This window comes from Phascolarctos cinereus, unplaced genomic scaffold (assembly GCF_003287225.1).
Source record: "Phascolarctos cinereus isolate Bilbo 61053 unplaced genomic scaffold, phaCin_HiC Scaffold_5;HRSCAF=322, whole genome shotgun sequence".
NCBI classification, from domain to species: domain Eukaryota; kingdom Metazoa; phylum Chordata; class Mammalia; order Diprotodontia; family Phascolarctidae; genus Phascolarctos; species Phascolarctos cinereus.
Window position 1 is genome coordinate 366,157,215 of NW_027555958.1, and position 15,155 is coordinate 366,172,369.

The following is a 15,155-nucleotide window of genomic DNA, read 5'->3' on the forward strand; positions in this document are numbered from 1 at the left end:
GGTATGTTAAGACTGTAGTTTGTTAGAGATTGACCTAGCAATCTTGTTTTTTTTCTAGCAGTGATTAATTGAGTACCTGATAGATTGAATGCCACTAAACAAACATAATTTTATGAGACAGAGAGAGATTGATTTAATAGAGACTATCGAATGTATGTATTGCCAGGTGATTTCCTAACTAGGGACAAACACACAAATACATAACATATGTGGAATGACTTACCAGAAAAATGACATATAATGGAACCAGACTCTTTAACAATAACTCAGATTGATGACCTTACTAATAGATCAAGGGAATGTCATTGGTATAGTTTGCTTAAAGTGTAGCAAAGCATTTGACTTGCTGTTCTTGTGGGCAAGAAGGAGAAATGTCATATGTACAGTAATACATCTAGGTATATTCAGAACTCGTTGAATGGCTTATTAATAGTTTGATGTCATAGGATTGTAGATTTAGACCTGGAAGTAACCTCACAGCCCATCTAGTCTGACCTCTTTGTTTTCTAGATGAGGAAGTAGGCTGAGAGAGATTAAGTAACCTGCTAAGGTCACCCAACTCTATGCTGATGATTTTCAAATTTTCTTATCTAGCCCTAACATCTCTGATCACTTCCTAGATTGAATCTCCAACTAATTATTGGTCGTCTCAAACTGGATGTCCCAGAGACATCCTAAACTCAGAATGTCCAAAATTGAAATCATTAACCTTCCTCTAAAGCCTCCCTTCTTCCTGGGGGCCACCTCCAGTCTTCCTGATCCTTATCTGGCCACTGGACCCACATGGCTCTGGAGGAGAGAGCGAGGCTGGTGACTCAGCACAACTCTGCCTCGCTTAAATCCAATTCACTTGCGTGTCATGGCATCAACTTTCTGATGTCATGGTTCTCTTTGAGGACAAAGGAAAAACAACAGCAACCACCATTCTTCCTAAATTGCCTGTTATGGTTGAGGGTATCTCCCAGGCTTGCAACCAAGGTGTCATCATTTACTGCTTAATCTTTCTCACTCACTATATACAATCAGTGGTCAAGTCCTGTTTTTCCTACCTTTGTCTCATATATGTCCTCTTCTCTTCTCTGACACTGCTATCATTCTGGTGCTTACACTTAACCTGATAGAATAACCTGCTGGTTGGTGTCGCTATAGTGTTTCTTCCCAGGCCAATCTTTCTTCCGCTCAGCTATCAAAGTGATATTCCTGAAGTGCATGTCTGACAATGCCATACCTCTGCTCAGTAAATTTCAGTGGCTCCCTGTCATCTTCAGGATCCAGGATCAAATACAAAATCTTCTTTTTTTGGCATTTGAAGCCCTCCATAACCTTCCTCAACCCCACCCAACCCCTAATCTTTTTATACCTTAGTCCTTCCTATGTACGATGAAATCTGCCGACACTGGCCTTGTTATTGTTAAATGAATTGTCAGAGGTCACACTGGTAGTGAGCTGTAGAGGCAGTATTAGACCCCGGGTGCTTTGATTCCCATCAGTGTTCAAGCTGATAATCTTGCTGTTCTGCCGAGGACCACATCTAGAGAACGGTGTTCATTTTAGTAAGGTCATTGATAAACTGGGAGCATCCAGAAGAAGGCAGTCAGGATAGTGAAGGTCCTTGACATTGTACCGTATGGGGAAAAGTTGAAGGAATTGGGGATATTTAGTCTGAAGATAAGAAAACTTAATAATAGCTTTCATGGAGGTAGCTATAGGTGGTACAGTGGATAGAGCACTATTCCTGGATTCTGGAAGACCTGTGTTTAAATCTTACCTCAGATAACTTATTAGCTGTATAACTCTGGGAAAGCCGCTCATCCTCTGTTTGCCTCAGTTTCCTTAATTGTAAAATGGAAACAAACAGTACCTACCTCCTAGAGTTATTTTTAAGATCAAATGAGATATTTTTAAAGCTCTTGGTACAGTGCCCAGAATGTAGTAGGTGCTTAATAGGTCCTTCCTTTCCTCTTTCCTTCCTTTCTTCCCTCCTTCTTTCCTTTACTTCCTTCCCTCTTTTCTTCCTTCCTCCTTCCCTTCTTTGCTTCCTTCTTACATTTGAAGTAATGTCATCTGGAGGAGAGATTAGTCTCATTTTTCTTGTCACTGAGAACAAATCTGGGGGCATCAGATAAAATTTACAAAGAGGCAGTGAGGATCAAATGGAGTAATATTTGTATAGTGTTTAGCATGGCACTTGGCATATAGTAAAGAAATGTTTGTTCCCTTCCCTTACTCTCCCTTAACAATTAGAGGCATCTAACAATAGAATGTGTGATCTCAGAAATTGGTGGGTTTCTCCTCATTAAAGATATTTAAATAAAAGGTGAGTGACTGCATGTTCAATATGTTGGAAAGGGAAGTCATGATCAGCTATGGATCAATGATAGTCATGAACTTGGCCCAGAGAGAGTATCCCATTTGCAGACACCAGAGCCACTCTGACGTCTGCTACTGCTTGCTGGGGAAGAATAAAGAGAGGAGAAAAGATGGATGAAAACAGCCAAGTAGTGTCTATACTCTTGACTACCAGAGAAAAGGATAGAGAGGAAAAAGGAAAGGTCCTTTGTTCCTTTGTCCATCAGGGACTGCACAGAGCAGGAAGCAAAAGGGAAGGACCTTCAGAAGATCTAGTTTAGAGATAGAGACATGATTGGAATCTGTATCCTCCAACTGTTCTTTCCTTTGCCCCATCTCACTTTTTAAAGCCTATAGTATTTCTAAATGGTCTCCCATACTCACCAATACTGATCCGAGGTCTAAGAAGATTAGACACATTTGGTGTGGTAAGGGTCTAACAACCATTTTAAAGACGTGGCCTTTTATAACTATAGATGCTACTGAAAAAAGAAGACTATTTTTTATTAGCAAGCACAGCCTTGAAGAAGAATGTATCCTTTAACAGAATGAGCCTATGGTCTATTTCAGCCACTTTTATTTTTTGTTTGGGTCATAGGGATGCATAGGACTGGATGAGGAGTTATAAGAGGAAACAAGTATTATTACTTGTAATAGTAATTTACATAGTATTTACATAGTACTTTAAGGTTTGTGAAATGCTTTACAAATATTATCTCATTTAATCTCACAACTGTGGGAGGTAGGTGCTATTATTATCCCTACTTTATTGACAGGGACACTGAGGAAGACAGATTATGTAACTTGCCTATGGTCACGAAGCTTAGTAAGTGTCTGAGGCTGAATTTTGATTGAGAACTTCCTGACCCAGGTCCCAGGACTCTCTCCATTGCACTACCATATTGTCTCTATTAATGTGGAAACTTAAAAAAAAAAATTTGGTTTCTTTGAGGGATTAGAATCTTAATTGAGTGGAGTGATTGGTTTTGTCGTTGGAAACATCCTATAATGTAGGTATACTTCTCATTATGAAACAAGTGTTCTTTGGAAGTTGTGTATATTAAATTTTTTATGATAAATCATTTTTTACAATTAAAAATTTCTTTTCGTTAAGAGCTTGACAATGGACAAACTTGAATGTTTCAATATGAAATATGGAAAAATATTGTTAATGAAACTGAATTTCTGACCAAATTAGATAAGATTTGTAAAGCATTTAGCACACTGCCTGGCACAAAGTAGGCACTATATAAACGTTCATCCCCTCCCCTCTCCAGCACTTAGCAGTATCTGGCACATAGATGTTTACTAAATGATGATTGATTCTCTTAATTTTTTAAAAAAAGTATATTAAATTTGACACAATTGTAACAAAACTGCTTTGCTTGTCTATGCCTTTTTCTGAATTTCCTTCTGCTCTCCTGTATATTTTTAAATTTCTTTCTTTCTCTCTCTTTCCCTTCCTTCCTTCCTTCCTTCCTTCCTTCCTTCCTTCCTTCCTTCCTTCCTTCCTTCCTCCTCTTTCTTCTTCCTGCTTTGTCAGTTTCTTTATTTAGTTATACTTAAATTAGTATCACCTGATGGAATTTACGAGCCACCTTAGTCTCTTGGTGACATTTTTATAAGACATCCTAGTCTCCTCGCTAGTAACAGATCTAAGCAAAGGCTGGATGACCATATTTAAGCTATGCAGCCAGATCTGATGAATTATGTTGATGAATCCTGTGAAGTACTTGTGTTACTCAAATTCTCATTGCTGTTTCTATAGGGCTGAAATCACTAATTGTATTTTGCACAACTTCTAATAGTGCAAAATCAGTATGTGGGACTGCTTTCTGGGATTCATTACGGCTTCTCCAGAGTAGGGAAGTAGTGATGGGAATGGGAGTGGAATTAGTGAACTTGGGCACTTCTCCAAAGGAAGAGAGTTGGCTTGGTGCCTCACTGATGCACTCTTTTTTCTAACTCTATGACCTGGTCCAGCACTTCACATATCCTAAATTAGGAGGTGTTGATGTTCAATGGTGGGTAAGAATTTGTCCCTCAGATTGTCATCATCTCCCATCCTATAATAAATTGTTGTCCCAGGTGTGCAGGAAGCATCTGCTATGCCATTGCTCTTTGAGGCAAAGTAATTTTATAGTTGGACAATTATATAACAAGTGACTGTAAACTATGCTGAGCCCTGTAGGAATTGTATTGTTGAGAAATTTTATTTTGTACTCTAAATTGAAGTTTTCATTAGAAGAAGCTTACTTTGTCATTTAATTATGCAGATTACTTTAATCCCTGGGTTAGCGCCATTAGTGGCCTGGCAAAGATTTTTGGGTAACTCTTATTTTCTTCCCTTGCCTTCATGTGTAATTTTTTTCCTTTTGCTTCTGTACTTTGTGCTTAGGGTCATTGATTTAGAACTGGATACAACCTTGCATCTGTTCTAAGCTACTTGTTTTACATATGAGGACATTGAGCCCCATGCTGGTGAAATAACTTTCCAAGTATATACATCAAGATAATGATAGCAATTGAATTGTTAAAGGATTACTTTGTAGAGAGAAAAAAAATAATGGTAAAATGTATCTTGAGAAACAAAAGGTCCAGAATCTAAAGAGAAGTGTTGAAAAATATTGAAAAAAATGTTGCAGCATCAGATTTCAAATTGTAATACAAAGCAATTAAAAATTTTTTGGTATTAAAAATGAAGAGGTTGATTATTGGAACAAATTAGTTACGTAACATAAAGAAATTGATGAATCTGTCAGACATTAGTGACAAGCCCAGAGATTCCAACTCTGGGGTAAAGATTCACCATTTGGCAAAAAATCCTGAAAAAACTGGAAAACAGTTTGGCAGCAATTAGATTTAGATGAACACAATGCCATATAGCACAATTAATTTCAGATGGATGTATGACAGATATAAAAGGTCTATACATTAGAGGAACAAGGAAGAAATTACCGTTTAGATCTATGGATGAGAAAAGTGCTCCTGGCCAAACAGGGGATGGAGAAGATCACAGATGATAAAAGGCACAGTTTTGATTACATAAAATTTTAAAAGGTTGGGCACAAACAAAACCAATGTACCTAAGATTATAAGGGAACAACTAACTGGAAGAAAATCTTGGCAGCAAGTTTTTCTGATAAATATCTCCTTTCTGAGGCATATAAGGAGTGAATTCAAATTTATAAGAGTAAGAGACATTGCACAATTGATGAGGGTCAAAGGATATGAATAGGTGTTTTTAGTGTTTAAGGGAAGAAATCTAACCTATCAAAAACTCCAAATCATGAATAACTAGAAAAATGCAAATTAGGAGTTCTTAGGTTCCGCCTCAAACCCATCAGATTAGCAAATATGACAAAAAAAAAGGGGCTGCCAGAAAACAGACACATTATGGCATTATCACTGGGGCTCTGCATTGGTCCAGCCATTCAGTACTATGCCACGAAAGTCTCTAAACTACATGACCTCTGAGCCAGCAATACCATTACGAAGTCTATATTCTGCAGTGATAGAAGAAAGAGGCAAAGGACTCATGTACAAAAATTAGGTATAGCAGCTCTTTTTTTTCTTTTTTTTAAGTTAAAAATTAATTAATATATTTTTAGTTTTCAACATTTACTTCCATAAGATTTTGAGTTTTAAATTTTCTCCCCCTCCCATTACCCTCCCCTCCCCAAGATGGCATGTGATCTGATATAGGTTCTCCTGATACATTCATATTAAACATATTTTCATATTAGTCATGATATAAAGAAGAATTAGAACTAATGGGAGGAACCATGAAAAAGAAGAAACAAATCAAAACAACAAAAGAAAAGAAGAGCAAATAGAATGCTTCCATCTGCATTCAGACTGCTTAGTTCTTTCTCTGCAGGTAGATAGCATTTTCCATCATTGAATCTTTTGGAGTTGTCTTAGATCCTTGGATTGCTGAGAAGAGCTAAGTCTATCAAATTCAGTCATTGCACGTGTGGCTGTTACTGTGTGCAATGTTCTCCTAGTTCTGCTCATTTCATTCTGTATTAGTTCATATAAGTCTTTCCAGGTTTTTCTGAAGTCCAGCTCAAAAATTGTGTGTAACAGCTCTTTTTATAGTGGCAAAGAACTGGAAACTAAGGGAATGTCCATTAAGTGAGGAGTGGATGAACAAATTGTGTTATATAAAATAATACTGTAATAGACAGTATAATGCTATATTAATGCAACAATGCATATGATAATGTTATAGGAATAAAATAGAATACTTTTGGGCCATATAATGAACAAAGGGGACATTTTCAGAGGAATTTGGGAAGAAGACTTATATGAACTGATGCAGAGTAAAGGGAGCAGAAACACAAGAGAGAAACAACTTTGAAAGACTTAAAAACTTTGATGAATACAATGGCCAAATATGATTCCAGAGGACTGGTGAGGAAGCAGGCTACCCATTTCCTGACGGAGAAGTGATAGACTCAGGATTCAGAATGAAATATACAATGCACAATGAGGGAATTTGTTTTTCTTCATTATGAATATTAGTTGTAAGGGCTTTTCTCCCTATGGAGGAGGTGAAAGAGAAAGAAAATGAATGCTTTTCAATTAAAACAAATATCTGAAATAAAATAAAAGTTACTCTTATTGAAAAAAAAAGCTGACAGAACCAGGATTTGAAACTAATCTTTGCTGTGTTTTTCCACTATGCCCTTTTAGAGGGAATTTTACTTGATGATCTGCATGGGGATAGGGGAAGGAATAAAGAGATCTAGAAATGATAGTCCTCAGCATAGAAGCTTTAATTTTAATTTCACAGCAGACCAGGAATATATTTTACTGCAAGCACTCTAGAATCCTTTTGCCATTTGATATGTCATTGTGTATGCTTAGTTCTACAGTCGGTTAAATGTTGCCTTCTCAAATGTAACATTTAATTAAAGTCTGATATGACAAGCTGAACCGATGAAATATAAGTGATTACTTCCTCTTAATCAGCCTTAAAAAAAAAAAGAGTTCCATTGTATATGTTAATTATATGCAAACTCACCATTGGTCCCTTGTTATAATACTGGTTTCTCTAGAAAACATTCATCCTGAAGCAAGTCTGCCTTGGATCTCACCAAGGGAGTTTTTTACTAAAGTACCAAAATGACCTCATTATCATGGACCCTTCAGACAACACTGTAATAATGAGTTAGTGTATTTCAGTTCTTTGAGTCTGGCCCAAAATAAAATCCTAGGCAATATGCTGCTTTAAAATTAATTTTTTCCCATTTTCCTGCTTGTTCTAACTTACTTTCTAGTGTTACTCCCCTCCTATCCCTCCTGCCCCCAGCCACCCATATAGTCTTTTCCCCTTCATTCCTAGATAGCTTCTTTTCTAGTACTGGAAAATTTGTTTGCTCCAATTTGATAAAACAAGCAGGACCTAGGAGAAGGAATTATATCCAATTACTAAAATAATTATCCACATGTTAGATAATCATAGTATCAGAGGATTTTAGAGTTGGCCAGTTGACAGTTGTCTATGCTTCTTTTCCACATCACCAGTAATAATCATGTTGGGACCTACATCTCACAGTTGCATTAACACAGAGGTGGAAAAATATTTTGGCCTCAATTCACTCAAGTTAGTTCATCTTCGCCATTGCATTATTTTGCTATTGGAACTTTGCAAATGGAGTTTTGGCTCCATTTGTTGGCACTTTGCAATTGAAGCACTATGTTGAGTAGGTCCTGATGTAAATATGCCCACTGCCATATCCTAAGAGGAATAGTATTTTTGTTCTTCCTCTTCCTGTTTCAGATATGTCTGTGAATTCACTTGCAATCCCAGCAGTCACTTGACTGTGTAGGCATGTGTGCAAACAAGATATTTGAATGAATAGCTAAACAGGCATCAATAATTTAAAGCTTCTCGAGGAGTAGGAATTGTTTCTTTCTTTCTTTCTTTTTTTTTAAATGAAAATGCTACTGCATGTAGCTACATTTCCAGGGCACAGAGTTGTTGTTTGTCCTTTGTTTTCGAAGAAGAACAGTGACATCACAGGGTGATGTCTTGATTTTTGAGTGAATTGGATTTAAGTGAGTCAGAATTGCACAGTCACCAGCTTCACCCTCTGTTCCTGGGTCGTTGAGGTCCAGTGGCAAGACAAAAGTCAAGACAGCTGGCAATGGCCTAGTATGCAGTGGATGACCTTGACATCTTCAGTGCCTTGACCAAGTTCTAGCACTCCAACACCTGCTTCAGCCTCCTTCATGGCTGTTGGAACAAATTGTTCTCATCCACAAATTCTGCCAGGAGAAGTCTTCACATGCTTAGCGTAGGCATCCCCCTAATTCACCGAGGGGGTTGAGGAGTGTTGGTTACCCTCAATCCGGTTTAGCCCATCTGTCAAGATGGTTTACCAGGGTGTGGCTGCTGAGCATGCTATAGCTTCTTGGAGCCACAGGTGAGAGTTGGGTGAAAGGGGGATGACCAGCTTTGAAGAAAGCTTGGTAAGCCCTCATACCAGAGGCGCTAGTCCTCCTGAACACCCCATACAGTCTGTACCAGGGCACAGAGTAAGCACTTAATGAATGCCTTTTTTTTGTTTTTGTTTTTTGGTGAGGCATTTGGGGTTAAGTGACCTGCCCAGGGTCACGCAGCTAGTTAAGTGTCAAGTGTCTTAGGCCAGATTTGAACTCAGGGCCTTCTGACTCCAAGGCTGGTGCTCTATCCACTGAACCACCCAGCTTAGCTGCCCCTTAATGAATGCTTATTTATTGACCTAATCAGGCCTAATCTTTCTCATCTGTAAAATAAGAGGGTTAGACTTTGAGCCTCTAAAGTTTCTTCTATCTCTAAATCTATGATTTATGATTGAATGAATGGTAATTGGATAGTTACATCTAGAAGTGAAGCTCTGATTATAATAATCGGACTAAGCAAGATCATGAACATTAATACTACAAAACTGATGATATTTGGGAAATTGAACACTGAAGTTTTGCTCCCATGGCTGGAAAAAAGATTTCCAGGTGCATTACAAGCAGTTCCTGGAGAGAATTTAGGTTTAAAAGACTGCTTCAAAACAGTGGTGCGCTTGTCAGTGATTGTTGTGCTAATCTAGAAATCCTAGCATGATATAATAAATACTTAGGGTCATAGAAATGCCTGTGTTAATTACTTAGCATGTTGCTCCAAACTTACACTGGTTGAAGCTTCAAGTCTAAAGATGAAAATCTCACTTTTATCTATTAAATCCTATGCTAATCCATCAAGAATAACCACTGGGGGCTCCTGTTGCAGCTAGGGAGTGGAAATCCTTCTGCTCTCAATGCCTGATAGCAGAGGGACACAGAGAGAGGATTTTGCAGCCAGCTATGTATGATAAACTGTCAAGGTGTGATACGTTTTCAAGCATCTTATTAAAGCCCCCAAGGAGTTAATCAATTTTCTGTGAAGCTCTCTCTGTACTATTTGATAATACCCTACTATATAGAGGCATTCCATTTGCAGTGGCCTTGGGTTTTAGGAATCAGGTATTATTTACTCTGCAGCAGATACAAGAACTGTCTCTGTAGTTTCCAATGTGATTCATGTAAGGTCATGGAGCATTCAGTTAGTATGTCAGTTGAATATGTCAGTCCACAGATAGTAAACAAAAAAGTCAGTTACCACTTCTATAAAGTGCTGATGCCATTTGCCCCCTGATTTCAACAGAGCTTTTTGTAAATGCTGTTTAAGTGTACAGTAAGTGTTGAAGTGGACATACGCTGCATGTTGATTTGCATGTTGGTAAATTCTTCTGATTAGCCACAAAGAGCAAAAAAGAAAAGTTTCCTGATCCTTCTTTGTGGAATGGATTTTGCATTGGTGGGGGATTAGGTGGGTGGGAATTGCCTGTTCTTTTTTGTGTGGTCCTGAGATGCCAGTCACAAGAATTTACCGATATTATTTTGTTCCTTTATCTAGACACACTATTTTGGCCTCTGGTTTCTTAGCAAGAGCCAGCAAGCACGATGGGTGGAGCTGGAAAAGCCTCTGAAGAAGCAGCTGGACAAATTCGCCAACGAGCCTTTGCTTTTTTTTGGAGTCATGTTCTATGTGCCAAATGTGTCACAGCTTCAGCAGGAGGCCACAAGGTAAGTCCATTTTCCTTCTCTGCATCCTATATGTATAGATGAATGATGTGGGGCTCAGATTGCACAGGTAAGTCTGAGAGCTGGGTTGGAGGGTGTCAAGATTTAAATAATTCCTTTACAATTTTAATAGTTTCATTTTGAATGATATGGTCAGCTCTCTCAGTTCCTAGGAAAGTCAATGAGAGAAAATGTCAAGTAAAATTTGTGTGTAATCCATCTTCTTCAGATCAGGTGAAATTCATGAAAATGTATGTTTAAAGCAAACCTCTGAATGCCCAGTTAGAAATTAAGCATCAAGCCATGTGATCTTTAGGGAAATGGGGTTGGAGAAAATTTCCAAACAAAACTAATTGTGCAGCTTCCAGATTGGGGATAGGCTGTTCTCCTAAAAGCTGGTGAATTGGGGAAATGAGACGTTTTTTAGGCAAGAGTTGGTTCATAAGGCTCCTACTAACTGAAGGGGATTCAGGCTTCCATTTGGGATTCTTTTGACAGTAACATAGTGTTTTGTCCCTGTGTAAAAAAATGAATTCTTTTTGTTTGATGTAATCATAGCCAATTTCTTAATAAGTAGTCAACATGAAAAGTTAAAGGGTCTCAGGTACAGCAAGGCATTTGGTATATCAAATTGGATATTTCAGATAGAAGAGGAAATAGTGTGAACCCTACACATCTCACCTTTGGCACACATCATAAGAACCAGAGATCCCGAATGAAGTGACAAGCTAATATACCTAGAAGAAAGGGGTTCATTGTTGAACTTTGGGCATATGGTCATCATACATGCAGGTCTCATCTCTTTGGAGATGATCAGGCCACATCTACAGTTTTGTGCCATTTTATAGTCACTGCTCTTTAGATAAATATTGACTTGGTAGATCATTTGCTGCCAAAAGAGTGTGACTTCCCAGGATGGTGAGGGGGACTGAAAGCAGTGTCATATGAGAAACGATTGAAGGAATTGGGTGTATTTAGCTTAGAGAAGAGGCTGAAGGACAGAAAGCATAGTAGAAGCCTTTAAATATTGGAAGGGCTACCATGTACGTTTAGAAAATTATACTTCACCTTTTGGAGCTAAGAAGAGCTAGGACCAGTGAGTAGAAATTGTGGAGACAAAATTTATCCTTGTAGGTGTTTAGCAGTGGAATGAAACCATATGAGTTAGGATGACCATCTCAGGAATGCGGTAAAAAGGTTTGGTATGTTTGGAGACAGACTAGGCAAGAAGACCCATTCCACCTATAAGTTCTAAATGATGAAAAATATCAAAGCTACTGGAATTGCTGTTATTATATATTATGTATATAATACATATGTTATATAAGGGCCTTTAAATTCAAATTCAGGTTGGGATAGTTATCATTGATGGGAACCAAGGAGGAAATCCTTGCTTCCTTCTATATTTATTGCACAATTAACCTGTTCATATTATAGAATGTAGGTGGGACTGGGGTGTGTGAGGAGCTTCTTGGTCTGAAATTCAGATGCTGTTTCTGAGAGTTTTGAAACCATATCTCACTACTCTTGGTCATAATCACACAGAGGACACTCAGACCCCAGCTGGAAACCAGTGTGTCTCAGTGCCATTCATTCATGTAGTAGGGAGGAATCTATAAAACAAGAGTTTGAAGATTTAGGAATGCCTTTGTGACTTCCCTTTTTTAATGCTGAAAATAGAGGGAAAGGAAAGCTTTCCTGCCTCCTCTCTCAAGGGTTGGCTAAATTATCAACCAGCCAGGTATGGTGTTAATAACCAGTTATAACTGTTAGGGAGAGAAAAAAAGAGAGAAAGGAGGAGAAGTGGTCTGTTCCTCCCATACTTGTCGTACAATGTCATTTTCATTGGCCTTATAGCTTTCTGAGATGCCCCATTAGTATAAAATTTTTACATGATTCTCTAATTCAGGGGGAAGAGTAGGAAAATATAGGAATGAACATTTTAGAAAACTAGGCATTGTTATTACCATTTAACCTGTGAGTATGGCTCTTTTCTTTTGGCAGAGATGAAAGACATTTGGGGCTGACGGTACCAGAACATTAGGGGAATTGCCTTTTTTCTTTGTTGTTCAGAAATCTGGAGCCTCTTGAGCCCTGAAGGATACCAGTCCTCTCAAGCTATGCCCAGGGTTGTGCAAGAGAGAATGAAAAAAAGGAAAGGAAATGAGCATGTAAGAATTAGAAAATGAGGTAGAAGTAAGAGAATTAATTATATTATGTTAATTAATTACATCAATTATAGAGTGCCACCCACAGTTTCGAAGGCAGCCTGGTACAATAGAATGTTAAATTTAGAGTCAAAAGGACTTAGGTCCCTTTCAGTACTACACCATTTATTATCTTTTGTGACCCTGGAGAAGTCACTTGACCATACTCAGTTTCCTTGTATGTAAAATGGGTGGATTGGAGTGGGTGGCTACTAAGGTCCCTTCTAGCTTTAAGTCTCATGTTCCTAAAAGGTACCATTTCATAGTACAGTACAGTACGTTAATGACTTCTGGAGTAGTATAGTAGGAAAAAAACTGCTTGGGCAAAATGACATTCCAGAACCTTGGGCTTTTTGGTTTCGTGGTTCCAGCCAAATTTTTGAACTCCACACATGTTGCACATTGCTGCTAAGTAGTCATCGGGAGCCCCTGGGAATCTGAGCCTTCTTGGGAAGTTTTAGAAAACAGCTGTGGGCTGAGCGGAATATTGAAACTCTCTCCCCATCCTTGCATCCAAAGAGCAGCCGGGGGTGGGGTGCAGAATTCCAGAGGAGTACTTCCTAGAAGGTCCAAACAACATTCATTAGGAACTAGTTAATGAATAACTCTCCAGTCATCTAGCTTTTATCTGAGTTACCCAGTCACAGGTGGAGATGGTCTTTGGCATCTCTCAGAGCACCTGGGATCTGGAGAGTGTCTGACATAAAACAGTTAGTCTTTGTCATGCCCTGCAGAGTAAAATATTTGCATAGATTAGAAAGAGAAGTCTGCCTTTCATTTGTGGGTAACCCCTTGGAGGAGACAACCATTCAACCATCTGTGCTTTAAAAATAAGTCTTTGTCTGTAACCAACCAGACTTGTTTTCACCTAACAAATGTTTGCAATGGTCCAACTCCCCCAGGTTGAATAGAACACCATTTTCTGTAGCATTAGCATGTCTAACCTTATCTCCTCTTGAATTGGGGGCAAGTAGTCAAAAATTGATATTGTAGTTTCTGGACTGTATCTGTGAATTGGTGTGCATAGACATAATAGATATGATCACAGATTCATCAGGATACAAAAAAGACACTTGAGGCATAGGCCTGATAGTTGTATCCCTGGATTGAATGCACAAGTTTAGGTATTTTGTGTTTCTCATCACTTCTCCAGATACCTGTTAAACTGATATTCCTAAAGCACAGGAATGGTCATGTCATTCCCCTTCTCAAAAAAGATTCATTGGCCCCCTCTTGCCTCTAGAATCAAATACAAACTCCTCTGTACCCTGATGTACAAAAATATTCAAAGCAGCATTATTTATGATAAAGGGAAAAGCTGGAAAGAAATTATGGACCTAACAATTGGGGCTTGGCTGAAAAAACTATGGTAAATGAATGTAATAGAATATTGCTGCATTATAAGGACTGACAAATATAAAGAATTCAGAGAAATACAGGACTCTATGTTATGAAGTAACAGAGTAAAGAAAGTAGAACCAAAAGAACACTGTATATAACAATAATAATATAAATAAAGTTAACATGGAGAGGCAACCAACCTCTGGCCGGTACAGTGATCAGTCTTAATACTGTACTATCAGAGTTAAAGGGCGTCTCTTTCCTTGCTGTTAATAATTCATAATTTGTTTTGAGAGGAGAAGAAGTAATGTACTTTGTAAATAAGTTTGGATATTTCTTGGGAAAAAACAAAATATATCAAAATAGGACATTTTTGAAAGGAGAAGACAGATGGGAGAACAAAAAATAGAAAACATAATCACTATCAGTGACAGTAAAACACAGATGTTCTCTATACATATATATGTATATGTCTATTATATATTCTAATTCTTGAGGTTTATTGAGATGATTTGGAAGGTAGGAGCTGGGTGGATTTAGTCAAGAAAGAATACAAATTAGAGAGATGAAGAACCCTTCAGGCAGCCAGCCCACTCCCCACGATGTAAGACTAATTTCCTCAAAATTTGGTCATGTATCCAGTCTGGTTACTATGACTCAACTAAAGACTCCCCCCCATTTTATCTTATTTTCCATTTTGCTTTTTATATTTTTCATTGCCAGTGTTACTGTTTGAAAAAGGACTCTTGTTTAAAAAAAAAAAGCCATCTTCCTCCCCTGTCACTCCGCTTCTGACTCAAAGGGAAGATTTCTGTAATTTGTTTTAATCATCTGCATAGCAACAGTTTTCTTATAAACACACGGGTTTCAAATTTTTCTGGACACTGAAAGAAAAGATGGTTTGTAAGACGTGGAAGAATTCTTAGTCAAACAGAAGTATATTTAATAATAGCAAGTGAGAGCCAGGAATCTGTTGGCAGTGACCATCACTTTTTGTTTAGCTATGGGGTTTTTCCAAGTTTTCCCTGGTGAGGAAGTCCCTGCTTGATTTCTCAGGGTTTTTTTTTTTGTCAAAACTCTTTATTTTTTCTCTTATTATTTTTGAAGGTTAAACTTTAATTCCTTACCCTTAATTGCAGGAGTATATGCATG

At 38.0% G+C, this 15,155-nt stretch overlaps 1 protein-coding gene across 2 annotated transcripts in view; it reads left to right on the forward strand.

The window, feature by feature from the left end:
* PTPN14 (protein tyrosine phosphatase non-receptor type 14) overlaps positions 1-15,155 on the forward strand; it is a 259,512-nt gene that overhangs the window by 120,323 nt on the left and 124,034 nt on the right. For both annotated transcript variants that reach the window (XM_021007778.2, XM_021007777.2), the window contains one exon: positions 10,289-10,458. In XM_021007778.2, coding sequence (XP_020863437.1) covers positions 10,289-10,458 — 170 coding nt within the window. The remainder of the gene's footprint in view (positions 1-10,288; positions 10,459-15,155) is intronic.